At 45.5% G+C, this 20,758-nt stretch overlaps 1 protein-coding gene across 14 annotated transcripts in view; it reads right to left on the reverse strand.

The window, feature by feature from the left end:
- phf21ab (PHD finger protein 21Ab) overlaps positions 1-20,758 on the reverse strand; it is a 53,715-nt gene that overhangs the window by 17,531 nt on the left and 15,426 nt on the right. For 10 of the 14 annotated variants that reach the window (XR_011520371.1, XM_054733313.2, XM_054733315.2 and 7 more), the window contains 10 exons: positions 20,223-20,255; positions 20,074-20,139; positions 19,233-19,385; positions 18,582-18,815; positions 17,982-18,080; positions 7,697-8,044; positions 7,479-7,589; positions 7,308-7,359; positions 7,162-7,241; positions 6,778-6,838 (listed from right to left, as the gene is read on the reverse strand). Coding sequence is in view for 13 of the 14 variants with exons in the window: in XM_054733313.2 (XP_054589288.2) it covers positions 6,778-6,838; positions 7,162-7,241; positions 7,308-7,359; positions 7,479-7,589; positions 7,697-8,044; positions 17,982-18,080; positions 18,582-18,815; positions 19,233-19,385; positions 20,074-20,139; positions 20,223-20,255 (1,237 nt within the window). In the remaining variant the exon portion in view is untranslated. Of the gene's footprint in view, positions 1-6,777; positions 6,839-7,161; positions 7,242-7,307; positions 7,360-7,478; positions 7,590-7,696; positions 8,048-17,981; positions 18,081-18,581; positions 18,816-19,232; positions 19,386-20,073; positions 20,140-20,222; positions 20,256-20,758 lie in introns of all 14 variants that reach the window. The other 4 variants (XM_054733312.2, XM_054733308.2, XM_054733310.2 and 1 more) reach the window with 3 other exon arrangements.

Genomic DNA, 20,758 nt, shown 5'->3' on the forward strand with positions numbered 1-20,758 from the left:
TCGGTCTGGGGCACCTTGCAAGATATCCCCTCGTGGGTTGTCAATGATTCCTAGAGAGGTGAGAGATCATTCTAAAACTGCACGAGAGGAGTTAGTTAATGACCTCAAAGTAGCTGGGACCACAGTCACCAAGAAAACCATTGGAAACACATTACACCACAATGGATCTTGCAGTGCTCACAAGGTGCCCCTGCTCAACAAGGCACATGTGCAAGCCCGTCTGAAGTTTGGCAACTCTCCGTGTTTGGAGGATGAAAAATGCTGCCTATGACCTCCTAAACACCATATCCACCACCATGCACGGAGGTGGAAACATTTTGCTTTGGGCGTGTTTTTCTGCTAAGGGCACAGGACAGCTTCACTGGAACAACAGGAAAATGGACGGGGCCGTGTATCGTCCAACCTCCTTCCCTCTGCCAGGAAACTGAAAATGAGTTCTGGACCGGTGTTCCAGCACGACAATGACCTAAAGCATACAGGAAAGGCAACAAAGAAGTGGCTCAAGAAGCAGCACATTAAGGTCATGGAGTGGCTAAGTCAGTCTCCACACCATTTTCCAATAGAAAACCTATGGTGGGAGCTGAAGCTCAGAGTTGCACAGAGACAACCTGGAAACCTTAATGATATAGAGATGGTCTGCAAAGAGGGGTGGACTAAATTACCTCCTAAAATGTGCGCAAACTTGGTCAACATTAACAAGAAACCTCTGTGCTTGCAAATGGGGCAAGGTGGAGAAATGAGGGCCCGGGCGAGATCCGATCCCCAGAATCCCGGGCGAGAGTCACGAGCGCTAACCAGTCAGCCAAAGGGACATCCCCATGGCCAGGTAGCTAGGGCGCATGATCAATCGGGTCACAGTGACAGGACGCTTACCCTGTCATACAAACAAGGGTTTTGAGACACACACACACACACACACGCACACACACAAATTCCAAGAGGTCTGGGAGCTTGAGGGTTCTGTAGTATCGTATGTTTTTTCTGGGATCTGCTTTAGCCACTCCTCCAGTCTGGGGGTTACTGCCCAGGTACCCTGATGACCACTGGCACCACCGATATCCTACCATTGGTAGGATTTCTAGATACCAGCCACTTCAGTTATCTGTCTGTCCCATCCCATGTAGGGGTTTGTCGTCCAACAATGGTATCTCCAGCGTGTCCTTCTCTGCTCGCCATTGTCATGGCATTCACTGAGCATATCATCTGTTGGGGCCTTATCCTTGATGTACTTATGGATCTTGGATGTTTCATCCTGGACGGTGGCTTTCACACTCACAAGTCCTTGGCCTCCTTCCTTACAGCTAGTGTACATTCTCAGGACGCATGCTTAGGAGCTTCCTCGTCTTAACATCTGTGGTCTGTATTACTTCTTTTGGCCAGATAACCATTTTTTCATCATTCTCTGCATGTAACCCCTCTGACTAGGATTCTCCCCTCTGGGGGAGAATCGGACTTATGTTAAGAAGAAGAAAATATCATATGCTTAAGCATAATTCTGCGCACATGAAGACGCATAAGAGACCTGGATGATGAAGCTCAATGGTTAAAGGAATCACTGAAGTGGTGTGAAGCGCTCCGTCGCGCGTCTAGGCTGTACCGTAGGAGGCGAGCTGCCGTGGTTCGCCGCATGCTACAGAAAGCGGGTTATATAAGTGCGCACAGCGTCCCCCGGTCCCCTCCTCCTCCCCCTCCCCCTTGTCCGGAACTTTACCTCACCAGTCTGAAGCAGCCACCCTGTCTGTAACAAGTCCGGACCTGTTACTAGGGGTTTTGTCCGGATAAATTCCGGAACACGTTATCCGGATGTTTGTATTCAGACAGAAAGGTCTTACGGACAGATTCCAGAACATTTCCGTTTTTCATGGCCTGTCTGAAGGGGGCTAAGTGATGTTTTCCACCTTCTGCCTCTCAGCTGAAGAGTACCCATGATGAAAATGACAGACCTCTTGTCTTTTTAAGGTGGACGACCTGCACTAGCAGTGGCTGCCAAATACTGAACAGACCCACAGAAACCAGTTCTACCAGAACCAGGGTGGACAGCTGAAGGTGTGCTGAACTCTGAGTCCAAGTTATTAAACATTCCAGAAACAGAAGATGACCTTTGAACTTCTGAGGTGTGATGTCACATGAGCAGCTTCCTGTTAGTCTGGTTACAGTTAGTACACATCAGCATGATTCTCCAGATCAAACCCAAACCTGAGGACCAGAAGAACTGACGCTCCCTCAATACATTTCAGCTGGAGTTCAAATGGGGTCCTTCAGAACATGAAAGAAGTTCTGCACATTTCCCTGAAACTACCAGAAAAATGGCTCCAACCTCCAGAACACTTTGGTTCTGGTCTCTTCTGAAGGCTGACCCACCAATGAGAAGGAAGGATCTCAGCAAGTATCACCGGAAGCTTTAAAGGAGCAATATGTAAGAATTCTACAGTGACATAATCTCTAAATGATGTTCTACCTGCATCTTTGTTGAAAGAAGAGTTCCACCTTATTGGTCCCTGTGTTACAAACATTTTTAACACTTCGCCAGAAACTGGTGTGGTTGCTACTTCATTAAGTAGTTGAGCCCATTCTTAAGAAGCTAAACCTTAACCCCTCACAGCCCATCTCCAAGCTGCCTTTTCTGAACTCTTGGAGCGCCTTGATGGCTGCTCTCGTGTCTGCCCATATCGGTTATTGCTCTACATGGTTGTGTGTCTAACCTTGGACAGGTTGGAGCACCGACAGTAAAGTTGATTCTGATAAATTTGTGGCTGAACAGTTAATGATTTTCTGGAGAGCCACTCAACCCTAGTCAGTATTCTGTAACAATCAGTGGACAGAAACCGCTCTGCTGAGGGTGTCCAGGGACATTCTGATGGCCGCCGACTCTAAGGTTACGGTTATCTGCCTGTTGGGTCTCTCTGTTTCTTTTGATATGGTGGATTAGGGCCTTCCGATAGACTACTGGAAGATGTCAGCCTCTCTGGAGTGGTTTAAAATTGGTTTTCATTTTTCTAGCAGAAGTTTTAGTGTTTCCTTAAACCAGTTGCAGTCTGAACAAAAGTCAGCCACCTGTGAGGTACCACAGGGTTTGGTTCTGGTACCAATACCTTTTCTTTCATATTTGCTATCCCTCAAGACTGATTCTCAGTAAGTGCAGTGATCTATCTTACCACTTCTATGCTGATGATATTCAGCTGTATAGTTCCGTAGGTTCAAGTGAGCTCCAAACATAATTTGCACGAATCGCCCGTTTGTCTGAAATCAAGCAATGATTAAATGATAATCACTTAGTTTGAATGCAGACAAAACGGAGGTTCTCATAGTAAATCCCTGGTATGAAGCAGCATTTAGGTGTGCTGTCCTCTTTTGTCCAACCATTTGTACGAAACCCAGGTGTCACATGCGATTCTGTCATTTGAACAGTATCGTAACCAACTCTTTAAAAACTGCTTCTTTCATCTCCGAACATCTCTAAATTAAAACCTTTGATTTCCAAGTCCGATCTGAAAATGGTCATTCATGCTTTTATGTTATCGCGCCTGGACTGTAGCCGTCTCTTAGCTGGTGTAAACCTCAAGCAGCAAAAACGTTTACAACTACAGCAAAACTCTGCTGCACGACGTTCCCACAACTCCTGTCCTGGTCTCACTTCACTGGCTTCCTGTGAATTTTAGAGTTCATTTTAAAATCATATCTTTAACTTTTAAAGCCTTACATGGTCAAGCACCCAATGTGTTGATTCCTTTTGGTGGTTAAAAAGCTTTTAAACCTGCTTTTAAGTCCCATAGTCATCACACACTGGTGACATTACATCTCCACATGTGACCCATCCCCGTGGGGAGCAATGAGCTGCTGCTGCTGCGCTCGGGAACTATTTGCTGGTTTAACCCCCCATCCAACCCCTTAAAGCTGAGTGTCCCACAAGGAGGTATGACCCGACCATAGATTTGAACCCAGGATCTCCCAGTCTCAGGGTGGGCACTTGCATCACTAGGCCACTGAGAAGGTTTTTATTGCTTATCTTATTCTGCTGTTCTTGTATTTTATTCTGTTTTAAAGTTAAGCACTTTGTGGTTTTTGTCTGTGAAAGGCACTATAGAGCTCCGGGAGTTGACGTCACTTCTCCTGACATGCAACAATTCAAATCGAAACAGCGCCATATTGGCAGGTAAAAGCCGGCAGCTGGACTATTTGTTATTGTCAGAAAACTCAATCAGACAGGAAATATGGTAGATTCCTGTTGTGCCCCAGGATGCAGAACAGACACGGACGACATAAGGAATGAGCCTTCTACAGGATTCCCCAAGATCCGGAGCGCCGCAAACGTTGGATCATTGTAATAAAACGCACTAGTGACCGGGCTGAAATGAAACTGTGGGATCCAGAGAGTAAAGGTTTTCGCTTATGCAGCGACCACTTCATATCAGGTACTTAAACCAACGTTTCCTCAACTGTGTATGGTGTTTATTTTAAATGCTTTTATTACGATTCTTAGTGGGCTTCCTAAACTTATTTTGGCGAGGCTTTTTCTGTCTTATTACTCACAGCAACAAGTAAACATCACGTAAAACGTTGCCTCGTGAGTTCTGCGTGCTGCCGTTTACGTGTTTTATGATCACAGCAATTAACCGGCTAAGCTGTATTTAATTTTTAAGCAATGGTTGATCAATTGTCAGATCACACATAAAAAGCACTTTGGATTGCTATTATCTGTCTCACCGAGAGGGATCTCAGACAGATCCTGAGACGCTCCTGCCTGACATATTTATTTTCTTCACGGAAAAAAAAATCAAACTAGTGATTTCTCTTGGTGTTCAGTTTATACATTTAAACAGCACAGCACTCTATTTAAACTACTTACGTGTAAATCTGTTATTTGTCCATCCACCCATCCATTTTCATCCGCTTATCCGGAGTCGGGTTACGGGGGCAGTAGCGTCGAGAGGCCCAGACTTCCCTCTCCCCAGCCACTTGGGCCAGCTCCTCCGGGGGAATCCCAAGGGGTTCCCCGGCTAGGTCTGGTAAGAAGTCTGCTCCGACAGCTTCTGGCGTTTTTAAAAAGTATCCCAGGGGCACGGTAAGGGTCGGAGATGTTTAGTCTATTTAATTTCTGACTATATAAAACTATTTCTTCGGTTTTAAAGTGTGAAGTAAACTCCGACGAAGTAAAATCCAAGCTGATCCCGTTCACGTTCATGGTTAAGATCCGTGTTTGTTTAGCTTCTTTTACCTGCCAATATGGCGTCTACTAACTGAGAGTCACGTGGGGTCCGAAGCTCTATACAAATGTTGTTGTTGTTATTAGCCTCAAGGGCAACATGCCGATTATCACTTGTAAGTCGCTTTGGACAAAAGCGTCTGCTAAATACATAAACATAAATAAAGGTTACTTACTTACTAACCAGTCTGTCTCTTTAGATTATACTGAAACAGCTGGGGATTTGGCAGTTATCCTCCTTTCAAGAAGGCCAAAGAGGGACGTAGTTACAGATAGTTACAATCTGTGAACCTGAAGGGTTGCCAAGTCTGTGCCGAGCTAATGTTAAATTGCCTGCCTATCTAATTTGATTCCAACAGGCAAAAATATGCAGATCTGTTTAAAGAACCAAAGCCAGTAAACAGGAGCGACCCAGAAGTTCTGTCTGATTCCTCCAAGAAGCCACGGCATCGGTTTGTTTTACTGTGAAATAAAAGGTGGAGCAGGCTAGAGGCTAATGTTGAATTAGAAGTAAACAGTCGGTTCTAAAAAAAAAATCTCTGGAAACTGGATATTAGAGTGAAATGCATGTATCTACTTACCACATTTAGGACACACCACACCACCATGTGATGTATGAACAGCTGTCTTGGCTCACACTTTCAGCTAGCTAGTCTTTAAACACACACGTTATAATTTTCCATTGTATTCTGTACCTTTTAGTTCATCTTACAGCCTTCATCATAATGATTTTCTGTTTGTTTTTTTTCAGTTCCTAGAGTTAGCAGAGAAGTAGGGAAATATGCTTTTAATGTAACGGCTTGTGGAACAGCCTTCATGCAGATGTTCGGTCTCACATTTTTCGGAGGGTAATTTTAACTTGCCTTCAGAGTATCAGCTTCTGTAAACGCTTTTAATCTTTATTATTATTTTTTGTGCTCGTTACTGTCACACAAAATAAATGTTATGGTTTGCTAACCGTGTACTGAACATTTGTTGGTGTTCACTGTACGCCGAGTACCTACATGGGACTTTCTGCTTTAACGTATTGTGCTACTGGACATTTATGGGGTGGGGTGAACATTGTGAGCTGGTCCGAGTGTGTATGTGTGTGTTTGGTGGTTTGTAATAGTTTTTTTGTGATTGTTTATTATTATGATTATTTAAAAATATTTTTTCTTTTTCATTAATTGTATATGCTTTTGGTTGCATTCTGCTGCTTTTTTGCTCTGTATATGAGGACCTTCATGAAAACGAGATGGTACATCTCATGAGACTATTCCTCTTTAAATAAATAAACTTGCTGTGTAATACTCGTCTTCACTTGTCATCTACAATCTTCTGGTGCTGACCCCTAACCGCCACAAAACGAGTGAGAAAGTGACTTTTTGTTTAGAAAACTGGCCTGCAGTACCCACATTTGACCACAGGATGTCATTCTTGATTCATTCTTACATATTACACCTTTAAGGTCCAACCCCCCAGAATAAGTTAAAGACATGAAAAAAGTTTGAAACGAGACAGAAGCAACAGAAAGCAGGAGGCAGTTAATTGGGTTTGGGTCTAGCAGAACCAGACCTGAGCTTCATACAGACCTCTCTTTCTAGTCCCCTGGTGCAGAGGGCTGTTCAAGTAACTCACGGCACTCTTCTTCCTCTGGACAGAAAAACAGAGAAAACTCCTTTATTCAACCCTGGAAGAACCACCTGAAAGTGGATCAGAACCAATTCAGTAAACTGACACGATCCTCGTGGACCTGCTAATGCCTTCAGAACTCCAGTCATACGACAGCAGCCAAGAAGTTTGGTTTACGCCCGTAACTAGAGGGTTGCAGGTTCACAACCAGCTCAGACACTCAGGTTCAGAGCCTCCTACCAAGAGGAGGAGCCTGCTGCTCCCTCACCTGGGTCAGGATGGGTTAGGGTTTGGAGGAACAGGTGTGTGTGTGTGTGTGTGTGTGTGCGTGTGTGTGTGTGTACCTCAGGCTCAAACACGGCACCGCTGTACACTGGATTCGCTGTTGTCCTCCTCTTCCTCTCCTGCCGTTTGCTCTGAATCTCTGGGAGGGGAATGAGAGTTTAGGGACAGAACTGTGGGGTGGACCTGCAGCCTGATGATGACTCACCTTCCAGGTGATCATGGGTTACCAGACCTAAAGACACCATGAAGGCCAGTTTCTGAAAAACCAAGAGTTGGATCATCAGATGGAAGTTCTTCTCATAGTAGAATAAACCAGGAAGTCCAGCTGGACCAGAACCATCTTCATAAGCAGATGAAAACACTCCAGATGTCTCACCTCTGGGTTCTCCGTCTTCTTAGGCCGGGTGGGGGTGGGCAATGGAGGGGTGGAGGAGGATGGCAGGCTGATCGCCACCTTCGGCTCTGCTGCTTCGGGTTTAACAGTCTGCTGAAAGGGCAGAGAGGAGTCAGGGTGAGGAGGGAGGGGTAAATACGCTAATGCAGTACTACGACAGTTCAATTACTTCAGTAATACTACTCAAGTGGTACTCTCACCTTGGGCTCAGGGGTCAGGCTGCTGATCTGGATTGGTGGGGCAGAAGAAGGTAAAGCAGGAAGTGGAGAAGGGCTGCTGAGCACCTGAGCGGGGCTGGCGAGACGGGTGGGGGTGGCAGAGACGGGTGTTGTGATGACGATGCCGGTCAGAGGGGCGGAGCCTGTCTTGCTGCATGGCTGCCCGTTGACGATGCGCACCTGGTGGATAGGAGCCGCCGAAGGCAGCGAGGTGGACAGCTTGGTGGCCAACATGACCGGCCTCTGCAGGAGCTGGGGGGCTGCCATCATGGGTGGGGGAGGAGCTGGGGCAATAGGGACATTTGTGGGTGTGGCCAACCTTGGTCTCACCTGCTGACGATAAATGACCAATCAAGATCACATAACTCAAAAAGATCAAACACAGCTGGGTAACGCCCCCTCTAAGGTCTGCCTCTGTGACTGATGGTAAAACAACACTAATGCTACTAAAACTAGTACTACCACTAACTACACTAGTACCAACATTAGCACTAGTATTAATACTGGTACTAGTGCAGTGACTAGTCAGAACTTTCTTCTCCTACTACACTCTGTCCGGCTCATCAGCGCCACCTGGCTGCTTCGTCCAGGTGACATCAGGCTGTGGTTCTGGTGACCCCTCTGGTCCATGGAGCAGGGGCCTCAGTTATCAAGCCTGCCAACCCAAACTTTGTGATTTGTGAAGAATAAGTTGAAGGGAACATGTGGCACCCTAACGCTGACTAGGGTGACCAGACGTCCCGTAGTTTCATAACTTTTCACACGTCCCGCGTAACAGACAGTCTCCCGTTTTGAGTTTAAATGTTGCATAACCTGTGCAGAAAGCTGTCCATTGCAGTCAAACTAGGAGGCGGGGCTTTAACGCAGGTCCGGAGTGCGTGGCGGGAACACAAACCACCAAGACAAAAGGAAATGACAGGGTGAGTACAGAGACATGAGTGCGGTGGAGAGAACGCCAACTCGTGGGTTTAAGTTGCTCAGGGAGACTGACCGAGTCATTTTTATGCGTCACGGCGACGAGTCCGATATGACACACAAAACCGGTTACCCAGTAATTAGACAGGCTCGTGCTAAAACCCAACTGTTTCAGACACAGGCCACCTAAACCCTTTTAAATGAAACGGAAGCTTATTATGTTGATTATTTAAAGTTAAAAAGTTAAAGTCCCATTAGGTGTCACACACACAGGTGTGTGTGCGAAATTTGTTCTCCGCATTTGACCCATCCCCTGGGGCAGCGGTGAGCCACAGACAAAGCCGCACTCGGGAACTATTTGGTGGTTTAACCCCCCAATCCAACCCCTTAATGCTGAGTGTCAAGCAGGGAGGCATTGGGCCCCATTTTTTCAAAGTCTTTGGTATGACCCGACCAGGAATCGAACCCCTGACCTCCCAGTCTCAGGGCGGACACTCTACCACTAGGCCACTGAGAAAGGTTGTGTATTAACTGACCTGTGAGAGGCACATAACCTACACCACACCACTTAGCATCAGTGTGATGCCTTTTGGTTTCTAACCCAATCAGGAACAGCCCCACAGGATGTCACCCATGTGGAGGGACTCTGGGAATTCCTGTTTTTGTGCTCGTACCTTTTCCTCTGCTTTTATATATAATACAAGACAACATCATGGCTCTTATTGATGTATTGCCGTGGTAAAGCTACAGTGGGCTGCCTCAGTTCAAGTAGTTCAAAACCTCTGAGTGTCTCCCCTGTGAGGAAAGAGCCAGGAAGGTTTTGGACTGGACTGGTTCTGACTGTGCTGCAGCCAGCCGCGGACCGGATCAAGTACAAAAAACCACAATTACTTATTCGCAGAGTTTTGATGGCAGAAGGCACAGATTAAAACCAGTCTCCTCTACAGTTCCACTATAAGAGATCTGAAATGAAGAAGAAACTTATTTTTAATAGGATGTTGATATTAGTGGAAAATTAATTCAAATAAACACAAGTAGATCTAAAATCATTACTGGTACTTCCACCATCATTGTGTTACAGAAAGCATGCAAAGATTGAATGAAAACTTGTTCTTGTGGGTCTGTCTACGTTTTTAAAATGAGTTGATGGATTAAAATCCTTGCACAGGGTATCTGCAGGTTTACGGGAGCCAAATTTAAGACTTTTAAGACCTTTTTTAAGGCCACTTTGACCAAATTTAAGCTATTTTTTAAAATTTAATTTAAGCTATTATTTCCAGCTGTTGCCTGAAACCGGTGGTAACCATGTCGCGAACGTGGGATTAGCCATCCAGTTACCATTAAACTTGCACTTCCCCATAGTGCAAGCTCCCACTAGCTTAACCAGCTCATGTGCTCATCTAAAAATAGCCCCCTTTCACAACCAACTGAATGTGTAGGTACAGTTCCGCTTATGAAAATATGATACACATAAAATGCTGAACACTAACTAGAAATTCACGAAAATTTTATAGAAATAAAAATATCTTGTTTATTGGGTCTTTGGTCATTTAAGACCTTTGGAAACTGTATTTAAGGATTATGTCATTTTAAAGGATTTTTAAGGCCTTAAATTTGGAAAAGCAAATTTAAGACTTTTTAAGGACCCGCGGATACCCTGCTTGCAGCTGAAGTAACTCAGAGCTCCTGTAGAAGGTCCAAAGAGCCTGAGTTAAGCTGTGCTAACTTCAGAGGACCTGAGAAAGAGTCTGAAAGCTTTTGATGCTGAAATCAAAAAGACTCTATAGTACATGAAATATAATAATAATAATAATAATAACTAAAGGTTTGTTTGACATGATGAAAATGTCCATCCTCCTGACTAAAGACACACTAAACAGTCCTGCTCCTCCGCCCTACTGGCTGAAGGTGGAATTACAACAGTCGTAAACACCCCTGCTGTAGCTAGCGCTAACAATTAATTTAATTAATTTTTTGTTATAAAGGTCCTTCTGCCACCTACGCGGACGTCCAAGGTGCTGAACACAACACAAATAAAACATAAAACCATCAAATAAAGCATAACAATCGTAAAAACCAGCAGGGAAAAATTAAAAGAAAGAAGTAACAACAGACAATAAAATACAGCAAAACAATAAGAGGCCAGGGCAACGAAACCAAGTAAAAAAAAAGGCTAATCCTGGAACGCCTCGAGATAAAAGTGGGTCTTCAGGCAAGTCTTAAAAACCATCAGTGAAGACGACTGACGCACCACTAAAGGCAACTGGTCCCCCTGTGACCTGCACTTGGTGCGTAGAACCATCAACAGCTCCTGTCGGCCGAGCGAAGGACCCGCGAAGGGGCGTGTCTATGCAAAAGACTGACAAGAAATGCTGGAGCCATTAATGTAAGGCTTGTATGCCAGTACCAAGACCCTAAATTGTGCCCTGTATTGCATTGGCAGCCAGTAAAGGGATGCCACCACAGGGGTGATCGGGTCCCTGTGCCGTGTCCCTGTCACAAACCTAGCAGCTGAGTTTTGTACTAGCTGCATGCTACCATGCCCTGACTCAGGCCGGCATACATTACTCCCATTGCAGTAATCAAGTCTTGATAGAATAAAAGCATGGGTGACGGACTCTAGATGTGACCCTGGACAGCAGGGGCCTCATTTATCAACCGTACTTACGTACAGATCTGTGCGTAGGCATGAGTTTACACAGTGTGGTATTCACCTATTTGTACCTGCGCGTAGGAATGTTCCTAAATGTAAGAAGATCTGAATCTGTGCGTACGTGCCTCTAGTGGTAGAACGGGGAACCGCAGCTCTGAAAGTCTCAGTCATCCACGCATGTTCCTCGTCCATATATTATATTTACCCAATAAATAATGATTTAAGTCTCATTAGTGGAGCTAAAACCTATAAAAGACACCCGCGCCTGATGGGAATCTGACATTATAACATGGCTGATCTGTTATTGGAGTATTCAACAGAGCGTGCTCTATGAAGGGAGCAAGTTCTCCGTGAGTGCTCTGATCTCAAAGGAAATCCTTCTGCTTTGCCGTGGTTTTGAACCCTAACCCTAACCCAAACCTCAAGAATCTGATTCCACTTCATATTTTACAACTAGAGAACCCTCCAGAACCTCCTCTGCTCCACCATCATACACACCACGTTGCCAAGGTAACCAGACTGAATGACAGCTCAGGGGATGCTGCACTCTCGGACAACATTTCCCAATAAAACTGTCTGAAAACAGAATGACTCCTTAAATGTAATTATGACAACCCGTTACTCTACGATTTATCAGATTCATTCTTTTGTTTATTCCCAACGGGAACCTCTCCTCTGTCCCGACCGCGTTTATAACCTCTACAACTTTCTTTTGTGCTTCGGCAGCCAGTGCTTCCATTTCACTGTCAATAAAGTTTATTTTTATTTTTTTTTGGGGGGGGGGGGGGGAGAAACGGGGATTCCCCTCATGTGCTGAGGATGTAGCGTGACCAAATATGGTTAAATGAGGGCGTTTCTGTATGTAAACAAGGGAGAACGAACATGAGCGCCTGGGTAGCACAGGTGGGATTTATCATCAGATGATTGCAGAGGAACGTGCATACGAGAGGCCACCGCACATTTCATAAATCATTTGTAGGAAGGAATATAGGAACGTTCGTACGAACGTTTTGATAAATGAGGCCCCTGGGGCTTAATTATGGTCGGTCGGCACAAGTTAAAAAAGCACGATCGCACAACTTGGTTGATTTGTGCATCAAACTTAACCCTTTGATGCATAATGGTAACTACAGTGGGCAGGTACTCAAAAAAATTTTTTTATTTTTTTTTTTTGCTATTAAGCACAGCTGTTGAAGACTATTGCATTTGAGCCCCTCCATTTGGACTTCAGTAAGCCAAACCAACATATTTCATGTTCAGAATGCACGCTGTCCACTGAGGTGGACATGTAATAAATTATTTGTAATTTATTAAATGTTAAAAAAAACACTTTCATTCACACCTAAAAATGAATGAAAAATTCAAAAAAATAAAAATCCAGGTTGAAGATTTCATAATTTATGCATCAAAGAGCTAAGGGCTGAGTCCAATTGTACTCCCAAATTTCAGATGGTGGTCTTCACATTAGGCGCTAAAGGGCCTAGGTCCACAGCATCACTGGTGCGTGCAGACATGCCAGGGCTAAGTACAATGACTCAGTCTTAGTGTCTTTCAACTGTTAAAAAGTTTGTAGCCACTTAGGAGTAGACATCCTCTAATGCCCGGATCCCACTGTGTGATCTTTGGCCGTTGTACAGGATTGTTCATGTCACACTGAGAACTCCAGAAAGCTGGCACAATGTACGCCACATGATTTTGGTGAGGCAGACTGCACGACGTCTCTCTCCAGCAGGACACGCTGCATCATGAGCGCACCTCCTAAGGCATACGTCACCAAGCAGACCGCTAACCAAAACAAAGCTGGAAAGATAAAGCTGTTAGTTTCATGACCCAACTCATCTTCCTCAAAGAGGAAGCTTTGTTTTGGCGTCACACTCCGGCTGCGGGTCTCCTTTTTCCGTCTTCCAGCTAAACAGCTGATCTGTCAGCTGGTCGTTCATCCTTCTCCTCCTTCATACACAAGAACTAAACTACAGAGCAGTAACAATCAGTCACAGATCGCTGCAATATCTAAACCTTTGCCGTGAATTCTGTCTCACTGCTCTGCAACTGCGTGAGCGCAGCTTCCTCTGTCCCTCTGCAGCTAAACGCTACTGAACCATCCTTTTCAGTTGAATATGTGATATTTCTGCCAACAGCAAAGGGATCTCATGTTTTTGTGTTTATTTTTTATGTTCGTGAGCTCATCTCCTCTTAGCTCTCACAGATCACAGAATCACAGTTTTCACTATCTGATGGTCTGAAAAAGGTAGTTTAAATATTTTAGTATAACTCTGGTTTAACTTGGGCTGTTAACAGAAATAAAAACTGTTGTTTAGTTTATAATCTGCATTTTAAACATAAAAAGAAACCGAAGCTCAGAGAGGCGGAGTCCAGCTGCTGCGGTGCCAGAAAGGTGCATTTTCATTGGTCCGTTGCAGACAAGAGTCATAGGATTTTTGAGGCCGATTTGGTTGTGAGACGGCTAAAAAGCTGTCGCAGAGCTGGTCACAATGGACGACCACAGCATGGTGCACACATATGCAAATCATCCTGACGTTGACGGGTGTTTTTTTCGCAATTATGCTGAGGGCGAGGGATTTGGCAAAGACGGCCAAAAATCGCAGTGTGATCCAGGCTTAAGGCATCTATAAGATCAATATAAGATATTGATCCATCGACCCCGCGCTGAAAGAGGACGTAGATCTGACAATTGTCAGCATAAAAATGAAAACGCATGCCATACCACCGAAGAAGATTCCCCAACAGTATTAGGTAGATGGCAAATAGAAGAGGACCCAGTACAGACCCCTGAGGCACACCACACTTGTATCCCACCCAGGTTGAGGAGGTTTCACCTACAGTGACACAAAAACTCCTGTCACATAAGTAGGAGCGTAGCCATTGTAGGGCTGCACCGGTAATTCCCACCCAGAGTTGTAGACGATCCAGAAGAATGTCCTGATCGACTGTATCAAAGGCTGCTGACAGCTCCAACATCAAAAGAATGACGGCATCTCCCCGACACAAGATAAAAAAGCATCGTTAAGAACCACTAAAAGCAAGTGGTGCTCGCTGCAGAACCACAAAGGCGGAGCTGCACCAGAAGGTGGAGCTGCACCACAAGGTGGAGCTGCACCACAAGGTGGAGCTGCACCACAAGGTGGAGCTGCACCAGAGTCAGCCCCTGCTCATTCCATCAGAGTCAGTCCAATTCCTTCCAGTTGTCAGACTTGATAGCATTCTGGAACCAAAGAGGGTGTTATAGCTAATATCATCTAAAATGCAAGATTGAGGACAGAGTTGAGAGGTTAATTGAACAGTTTTTGTAAAGGTTCCATAATAAAAAATCTAACGTTTGGAACTTTTTACCATGTTATATTGTCATTTCCTCATAAGAAACACGCCAAAGCCATTTTTGGCCTCATTCATGCATTTTCATCCCATCTCAGCTTCAGTTTGGTCTCCTCCCCTGAAGCGGGTCTGGTCTTGGTTCTCAAATCTGGGTATTCTGTGAATTTTTGGACAAATTATTTCTGAAATGACTTCTACTGAGACACCGGCGGAAAAACCATACATCCCATCTACAAAGACACTCTGGATGGCACAATTACATGTAACGCCACTTGCTTTTTATCAGATGTAGTGGTGAAGTGGTTATGGAGTCAGATTGACATGCAGTTTTGCGCAGGTTCACCTCCCAGCATCGGCAGTATAAAGGTAGTTTATAACCCTTTTTCATCTTTTCTAGCTACACTTGCCAGTACTATGTTTTCAACAATTTATTGGTATACCGTTTACAATATAATGACTAATGTGTTTGTTTTTTTATTTATTGTTTATTTAGCCAGTGTGAGTCCATTTGTGAGCAGAGTTTCAACTAAAATGCTGTTTAGGAACGACCAAATTCAAAGAACTTTTAGAGACATAAATATTTTGCTGAAAATAACCACTACAACTAAAATATAAACAAATGAAATGTTTCAGCTGGCTAAATAGATTGCTGCCGACCCCACAGAGAGTCGATCCAGCATCAGCTGAGCGGAAAGCAAAGCTTAAGGCAGACGATCTTGCCACTGGACTACCAGAGCCCACACAACATCAAGCCTTAACTGCTATATAGGACGCTTTTGTGAGAGCGGCTGTGGGCAGATATTTACTAAAAGAAACCTTTTCATTTCGGGATATATTCAGGCATTGTCATGTAGCAAGTTATATTTATCTTGTTTAATTGGAGCATAGAACATAGCATTAACAATTGTAAACTAGTAACAGCAGTAATTCATGCGGGTCAGGTTAGTTTGCGATAAAGTTGAAAAACAAAAACGGAAGAAGTCAGTGGGCTAGGCTGAGTTTGCGTGAATGGGCGGGGCTGACTCTGGTGCAGCTCCGCCTTTGTAGTTCTGCAGCGAGCACCCTCTCACTAAAAGCGCAATCTTGGTACTGTGACCTGCTCTAAACTCTGAAAGATCTCCCAAAGTTTAGGAGTGTCTAAAAATGCAACCAACTGTGAATATACAACCCTCTCAAGCAATGTAGATATGAAGGGTGGATGTGGAATAGGTCTGTAACTGGCTAACACATTTTCCTCCATCCCCTTCTATTTCAACAGATGTCCCACAACAGCCCTCTTAAAGGTAAGGGGGACCACACAGGAGCCCAGACTGGCATTTAAAATAACCAGTAAGTATGGGGTCAGGACAGAAAAAAGCCTGCTTAGACATCCTGGGGGAAGAGGATCACAGGGGGAACCGGAAGGTTTTTGCTTTGTAACGAGCTCCTCCAACTCTGTTATAGATATAAACTGAAAGGCTGGCAGGTTGACCCTCGGTGGTATAGGTTCTACGAGAACCGTAGCATGGTCTAAAATAGCAGCCCGAATCATAGCTATCTTGTCCACAAAGTAGTGAAGGAAGTCTTCACAAGTTCCGGCCAACAATGAGCTAAGACTAACACGAGCCAACTAATACTAAATAAACCACAAAGCCAAAAGATCCACACTGTTGAACAAAAACATTTACTACTTATAAGTCCAGTAGCAACAAAGCCAGGTCACCATCAGTCTATGATGTCATACCCTCCTTCAGCTTCCGCAAAGTATCTATATACTATATAAGTATAGTGTTATCCGAATCTGACGCCATGGCAGCCTTGAGATGCCAACAACAAACCCCCACGAAGGAATGCAGACAGATGCTGTGAAAACCCGACCTACACCCCCACCCCCCCACCGCCGCCTTCGGATTGGTGGACTTCAGCCTGGCGAGGTCATCAACCTGCAGGAGTCAGTGTGCTCTGCGCTCCTTCCAAGATCTCCCTCCCACCTGTGGCTAGTGGCTGAGTGCCGTAGATGGCTGCTCTCGCTGGGGAAACAGGATCCCAGCCCCCCCCTGCCTCCTTATTGTGTGATGTTGTGCTGTGTTATCCGTTGCTTATCTGTTTGAGGTGTTTATTTGCAGAGCAAAGCTGCCCTCCTGGTGGGAGAGTAGCTATGAAGTGCCTTTTTTTCCCTCTTCCCGAATCAATTCCTCATGTTACCCTCTTATCTCTATTAAGGTAGCGCGACTCGGGGTTGCGAATGACCACAGTCACCAATTCTTGTCATGTGTCTTGCCCATGTATGCCTGATCTCTGAATTGTGTGTACTGAAACTCTAATTTCCCTCTGGGATTAATAAAGTTTGATTGATTGATTGATTGATTGATTGATTGATTGATTGAAGTAGCATAGGCTGCGCCGATGTTCACTCTGGCTTTAGTGCTCTGCTTCACCTCCAGACATTACTCTCTGACTTTTACTTCCGCCATGATGCCAACAAAACAGCAAACCTTCTTTTTTCTTCTTCTTGTTTTTTTTAGTGACAAGTCAGCGAACTGAAAAAGCTAACTGCTAGCCTTATTAGCCACCGGCACAGATGTTTAGATCTAGAATATCTCAGACCCTGAGCACCATCATGCAGCCATTTTGGATGCATCATTAAAATGATTATTGCCATCTTCCTCTTTGCCCCCACCTGTAAACTTTTTTTATGTTTTTGTTTATGCCCGCTGTGATGGCTCCACAGCTCACTGCTGCAACACACCGCTGCTCTAAGGCATTACTTTGTGCCTTTATGTCACCCACAAACACCACAATTTCAGTCTCTAGATCTATTTGTTGCCGTGGTTACCAGTGAAAAGCCAACGATCAGCCGGCTTATTTATATATAAAGCAGGAATGTGTACACGCAGTGTTTTATAGGTGAGAATATACGTTGTGTTGAGCTTAAACAGAGTTTTAGTTCTATAAATGAGGCCCCTGGTCTGGACGACTGGGGACAACGTTCCAGACTCCAGGTCAGAGCTCTGGAGGCGGCTCATAGAGGCGTTACTCAGCATCAACATCTGCATCTCTAGGGTTCAAACACCAACAGCCAGAAACCAAAAATACAACCAAGCTGCAGGAAAACAAGACTCCACCACAAGAATGTGAACACACACACACACACACACGGCAGGAAGACCTGAGGATGACCTGTTCTGGGATCAGTCAGGAACTCAAAAGAAGCACAAGAGGAGCAGAGATGCGGCGGTACACAGACAACACTGCTTTAGTGCCACGGAGCAAGGCAGGACTGGTTGCTTTGCTGCCCTCTGCTGGAGAGTGAGCACATCCCCTCATATACACACTGATCTGAGGGGAGGAGGGTCAAGATGAGGAGGCGGGGCTTCAGGGACGCACCTGTGGCTGAAAGGTGGGCCGAGGCGTCAGTCTAGGAGGAGGGACAAACTGAGGAACTTTGATTGGCTGGGCGGAGGCAGAGGTGGAGGTGGCCTGCACCTGAGACAAAACCACAGCAGATGGTGGGTCTGTGGATGTGGGCACACACCTGCGTGTTGATGAACCCGACGCCACACGCCTACAGCTGGACTTTCTATAGGACGGTTTGTTCACACCAACAGATCCGTCAGTCGGGTAACAGACGGTCCTGGTTCTGTAAAGGTCCGCATGCAGAGTCACGTCTGACCTGTTGGTTCTGGTTCTACTGCATCGGGTTGATCAGAACACATCTCAACATAAAACATAAGAATCAATGCGCCGCTCAGAAAAACAGAACCTGGAACCTCCAGGGTTCTGCTGGTTCTTCAGATCGGACCAACAGCACAGACGCTGACCTCAGGGGAGGGCAAAGGTCACAAGTCAGTCACTCTGAGCGGTCCCAGGTGTAGCCAGAGCAACACCGACCACCTGCTGTTTCCTGAGAACAAAACAAGGCTCCTCCTCCTCTCTCAGGTCTACACATCACAACACAAACAGCTGCCATCAGGGGGCGGAGCTTACCACCACGGCGTTCTTGGAAACCAAGCGCACGGGGTCCGAGCTCTGATTGGTAAGCTTGCTGGCCACCTGCAGATTGATGGGGATGTTCTGCAAGTCGGGTTTGGTGATAGCGGTGGTTACCATAGTGACGGCGGCCGGGCGCTGTGACAGGACGGAGCTGGGCAGGGTGGGCGTGGCAGCTTTGAACACCAGAGGTAGGGTCTTGGTGGTGAGGACTGGTGTGACGGTCAGCGTCTGTTCAGGGAGAGACGGGAGGCAGTCTGAGAGGAGAACATCTGGAGCTCCTCACCCCACACAGAACTCATTAATCAGTCTCAGTTAAACATGACGAGCATCTTCTAAACTAGGAGCCTCCCTGCACCCGCCCCCCCACCCTGCTGTCCACCCTTTATGACTCGTTATGCTGCCTCACTCCCAGCTAGGATTGACTGATTAGTGTTTGTCGTTAGCCAGTTTCACTTGTAAGCATCTGCCAAGCACATAAACATGATCAAACAGATAAAAGCTTTATTTTAAAATCATTTTAATGATCAGAAGATTCCAGACATTTTTTGAAGGAGTCCAGACCCCCTCGCCCAGATCTAGACCTGGTCTGCGGACCTCAGAACTTAGGTTGGACTCCCTCTGGAGCAGACCTGTGACCCGACTCACCTGTTGTAGTCCTCCAGGTATCTGCTGGCTCTGCAATAGGTTGACTGGCTTCATGTCGCTCCCTGGTGGAGGAGTTTGGACCTGCAGCTGCAGTTTGGCCTCTGGCTCCTGCTTCACTAGTAGCTCCTTTCTCAGCTGCTCCACCACCTTTTTCTGTAGAAACAACAAACAAGCCTGATTTATGCTTCTCCATCACCTGGGGAGTGCTGCAAAGCAGCAAAAAAAATGAGATAGCAGACAGATCAGACGTCACTGAGCAGCATCATAACATTATGAACACTGTAGAGTTTTAAGGGTGAAGCAGGAAGCAGCAGAGTAGCTGCTACATATCAGATGACCAGATTTATGCCGTCTTTGTCCACGTTTAACATTCGCTCCGTCATCCTGGAAGAAGGATGTGAAGCTCGCTAAACTCAAGACATTTTCCTCTTCTGTGTCTGGCTTGATGTCACTTTGGTGATGCACATTTGTAGTCCATTACTTGTTTTCACACAAAACCTAAAAAAACTTTTGTCTTTGTTTGAAAATCAGCGATTTCTTAGTGTCGTTAAAATTCATGACAGAAAACATCTTTTATCCTCCAAGACAAACCCATTCATGTACTTGGCAGTACATGGGACCCATGGTCCAGAGGTAGATGGGAGTGGCCCAAGCTCCCCATCCAGCATATTTTAGGTGTTTCTGCTCCAGCAGGCTGATCAGGTGAATCAGATGCGGTCTGATATGGACTAATCACCTCACCAGGTTATGGGATTCTAGCTGCTTTGAGCTGAAGAGCATCAGAACAAGTGTGGTTCTGGATCCACACTCCTTGTTAGGCTGCTGCATAACCAGGACATACCTGCTTCTCGCTGAGCGCTGTGATCTTGGCTTGAAGCTCATGGAGCTGCTTCTTCAGATCTGCATTCTAAAACAATAGAACCAGTTAGTGTGAGCAGAACTGGGTCAGAACTGAGACCCTGCCATGTGAGGTCTATCTGCTGCCTTTACCTGAGGATCCTGCTTCATCTGAGCCACCAGTTTCTGCAGAAGAACAGAACCGAGTCAGATCCAGCCTTTTCAGGACTTTACACAGATGTCAGTATATTACGACTGCTTCAGTAGTAAGCGACGGTACCGATCAGCGCCAAAAAGCATCCACAGTAACACTAAAAGTTTTATTCTGTTCAAGCATGGCATGATTGAATCCATTTGGAGGACTAGAGCAGTTGCATGATGTAAAATGTGGCGGTTAATCACAGAAGAAGCTCTGTATTTTACGGCGCTCAGGGAGACAACAAAGCCCTGTGAATGACGTCGCCGAGGGGGAATTACGTGATGTTTTTCAGCGTTGGGAGTTTAGCAACGGAGATTTTAAATCAGCACAATCTGTGCTTGTCTTCTTTTGGTTTACCAGCAACTCTTCGAACGCCGGTTGTTTTGGACGATGTCTGTTGGTGTCATTTCCTACCAAGTTACAACCAATCAGTGTGGGTCAACCAAAAGTTCTGCTCAGGTACTTCACCGGGTCATTCCGATTACCTACC

Source organism: Nothobranchius furzeri, chromosome 4 (genome assembly GCF_043380555.1).
Source record: "Nothobranchius furzeri strain GRZ-AD chromosome 4, NfurGRZ-RIMD1, whole genome shotgun sequence".
Classification (NCBI taxonomy): Eukaryota; Metazoa; Chordata; class Actinopteri; order Cyprinodontiformes; family Nothobranchiidae; genus Nothobranchius; species Nothobranchius furzeri.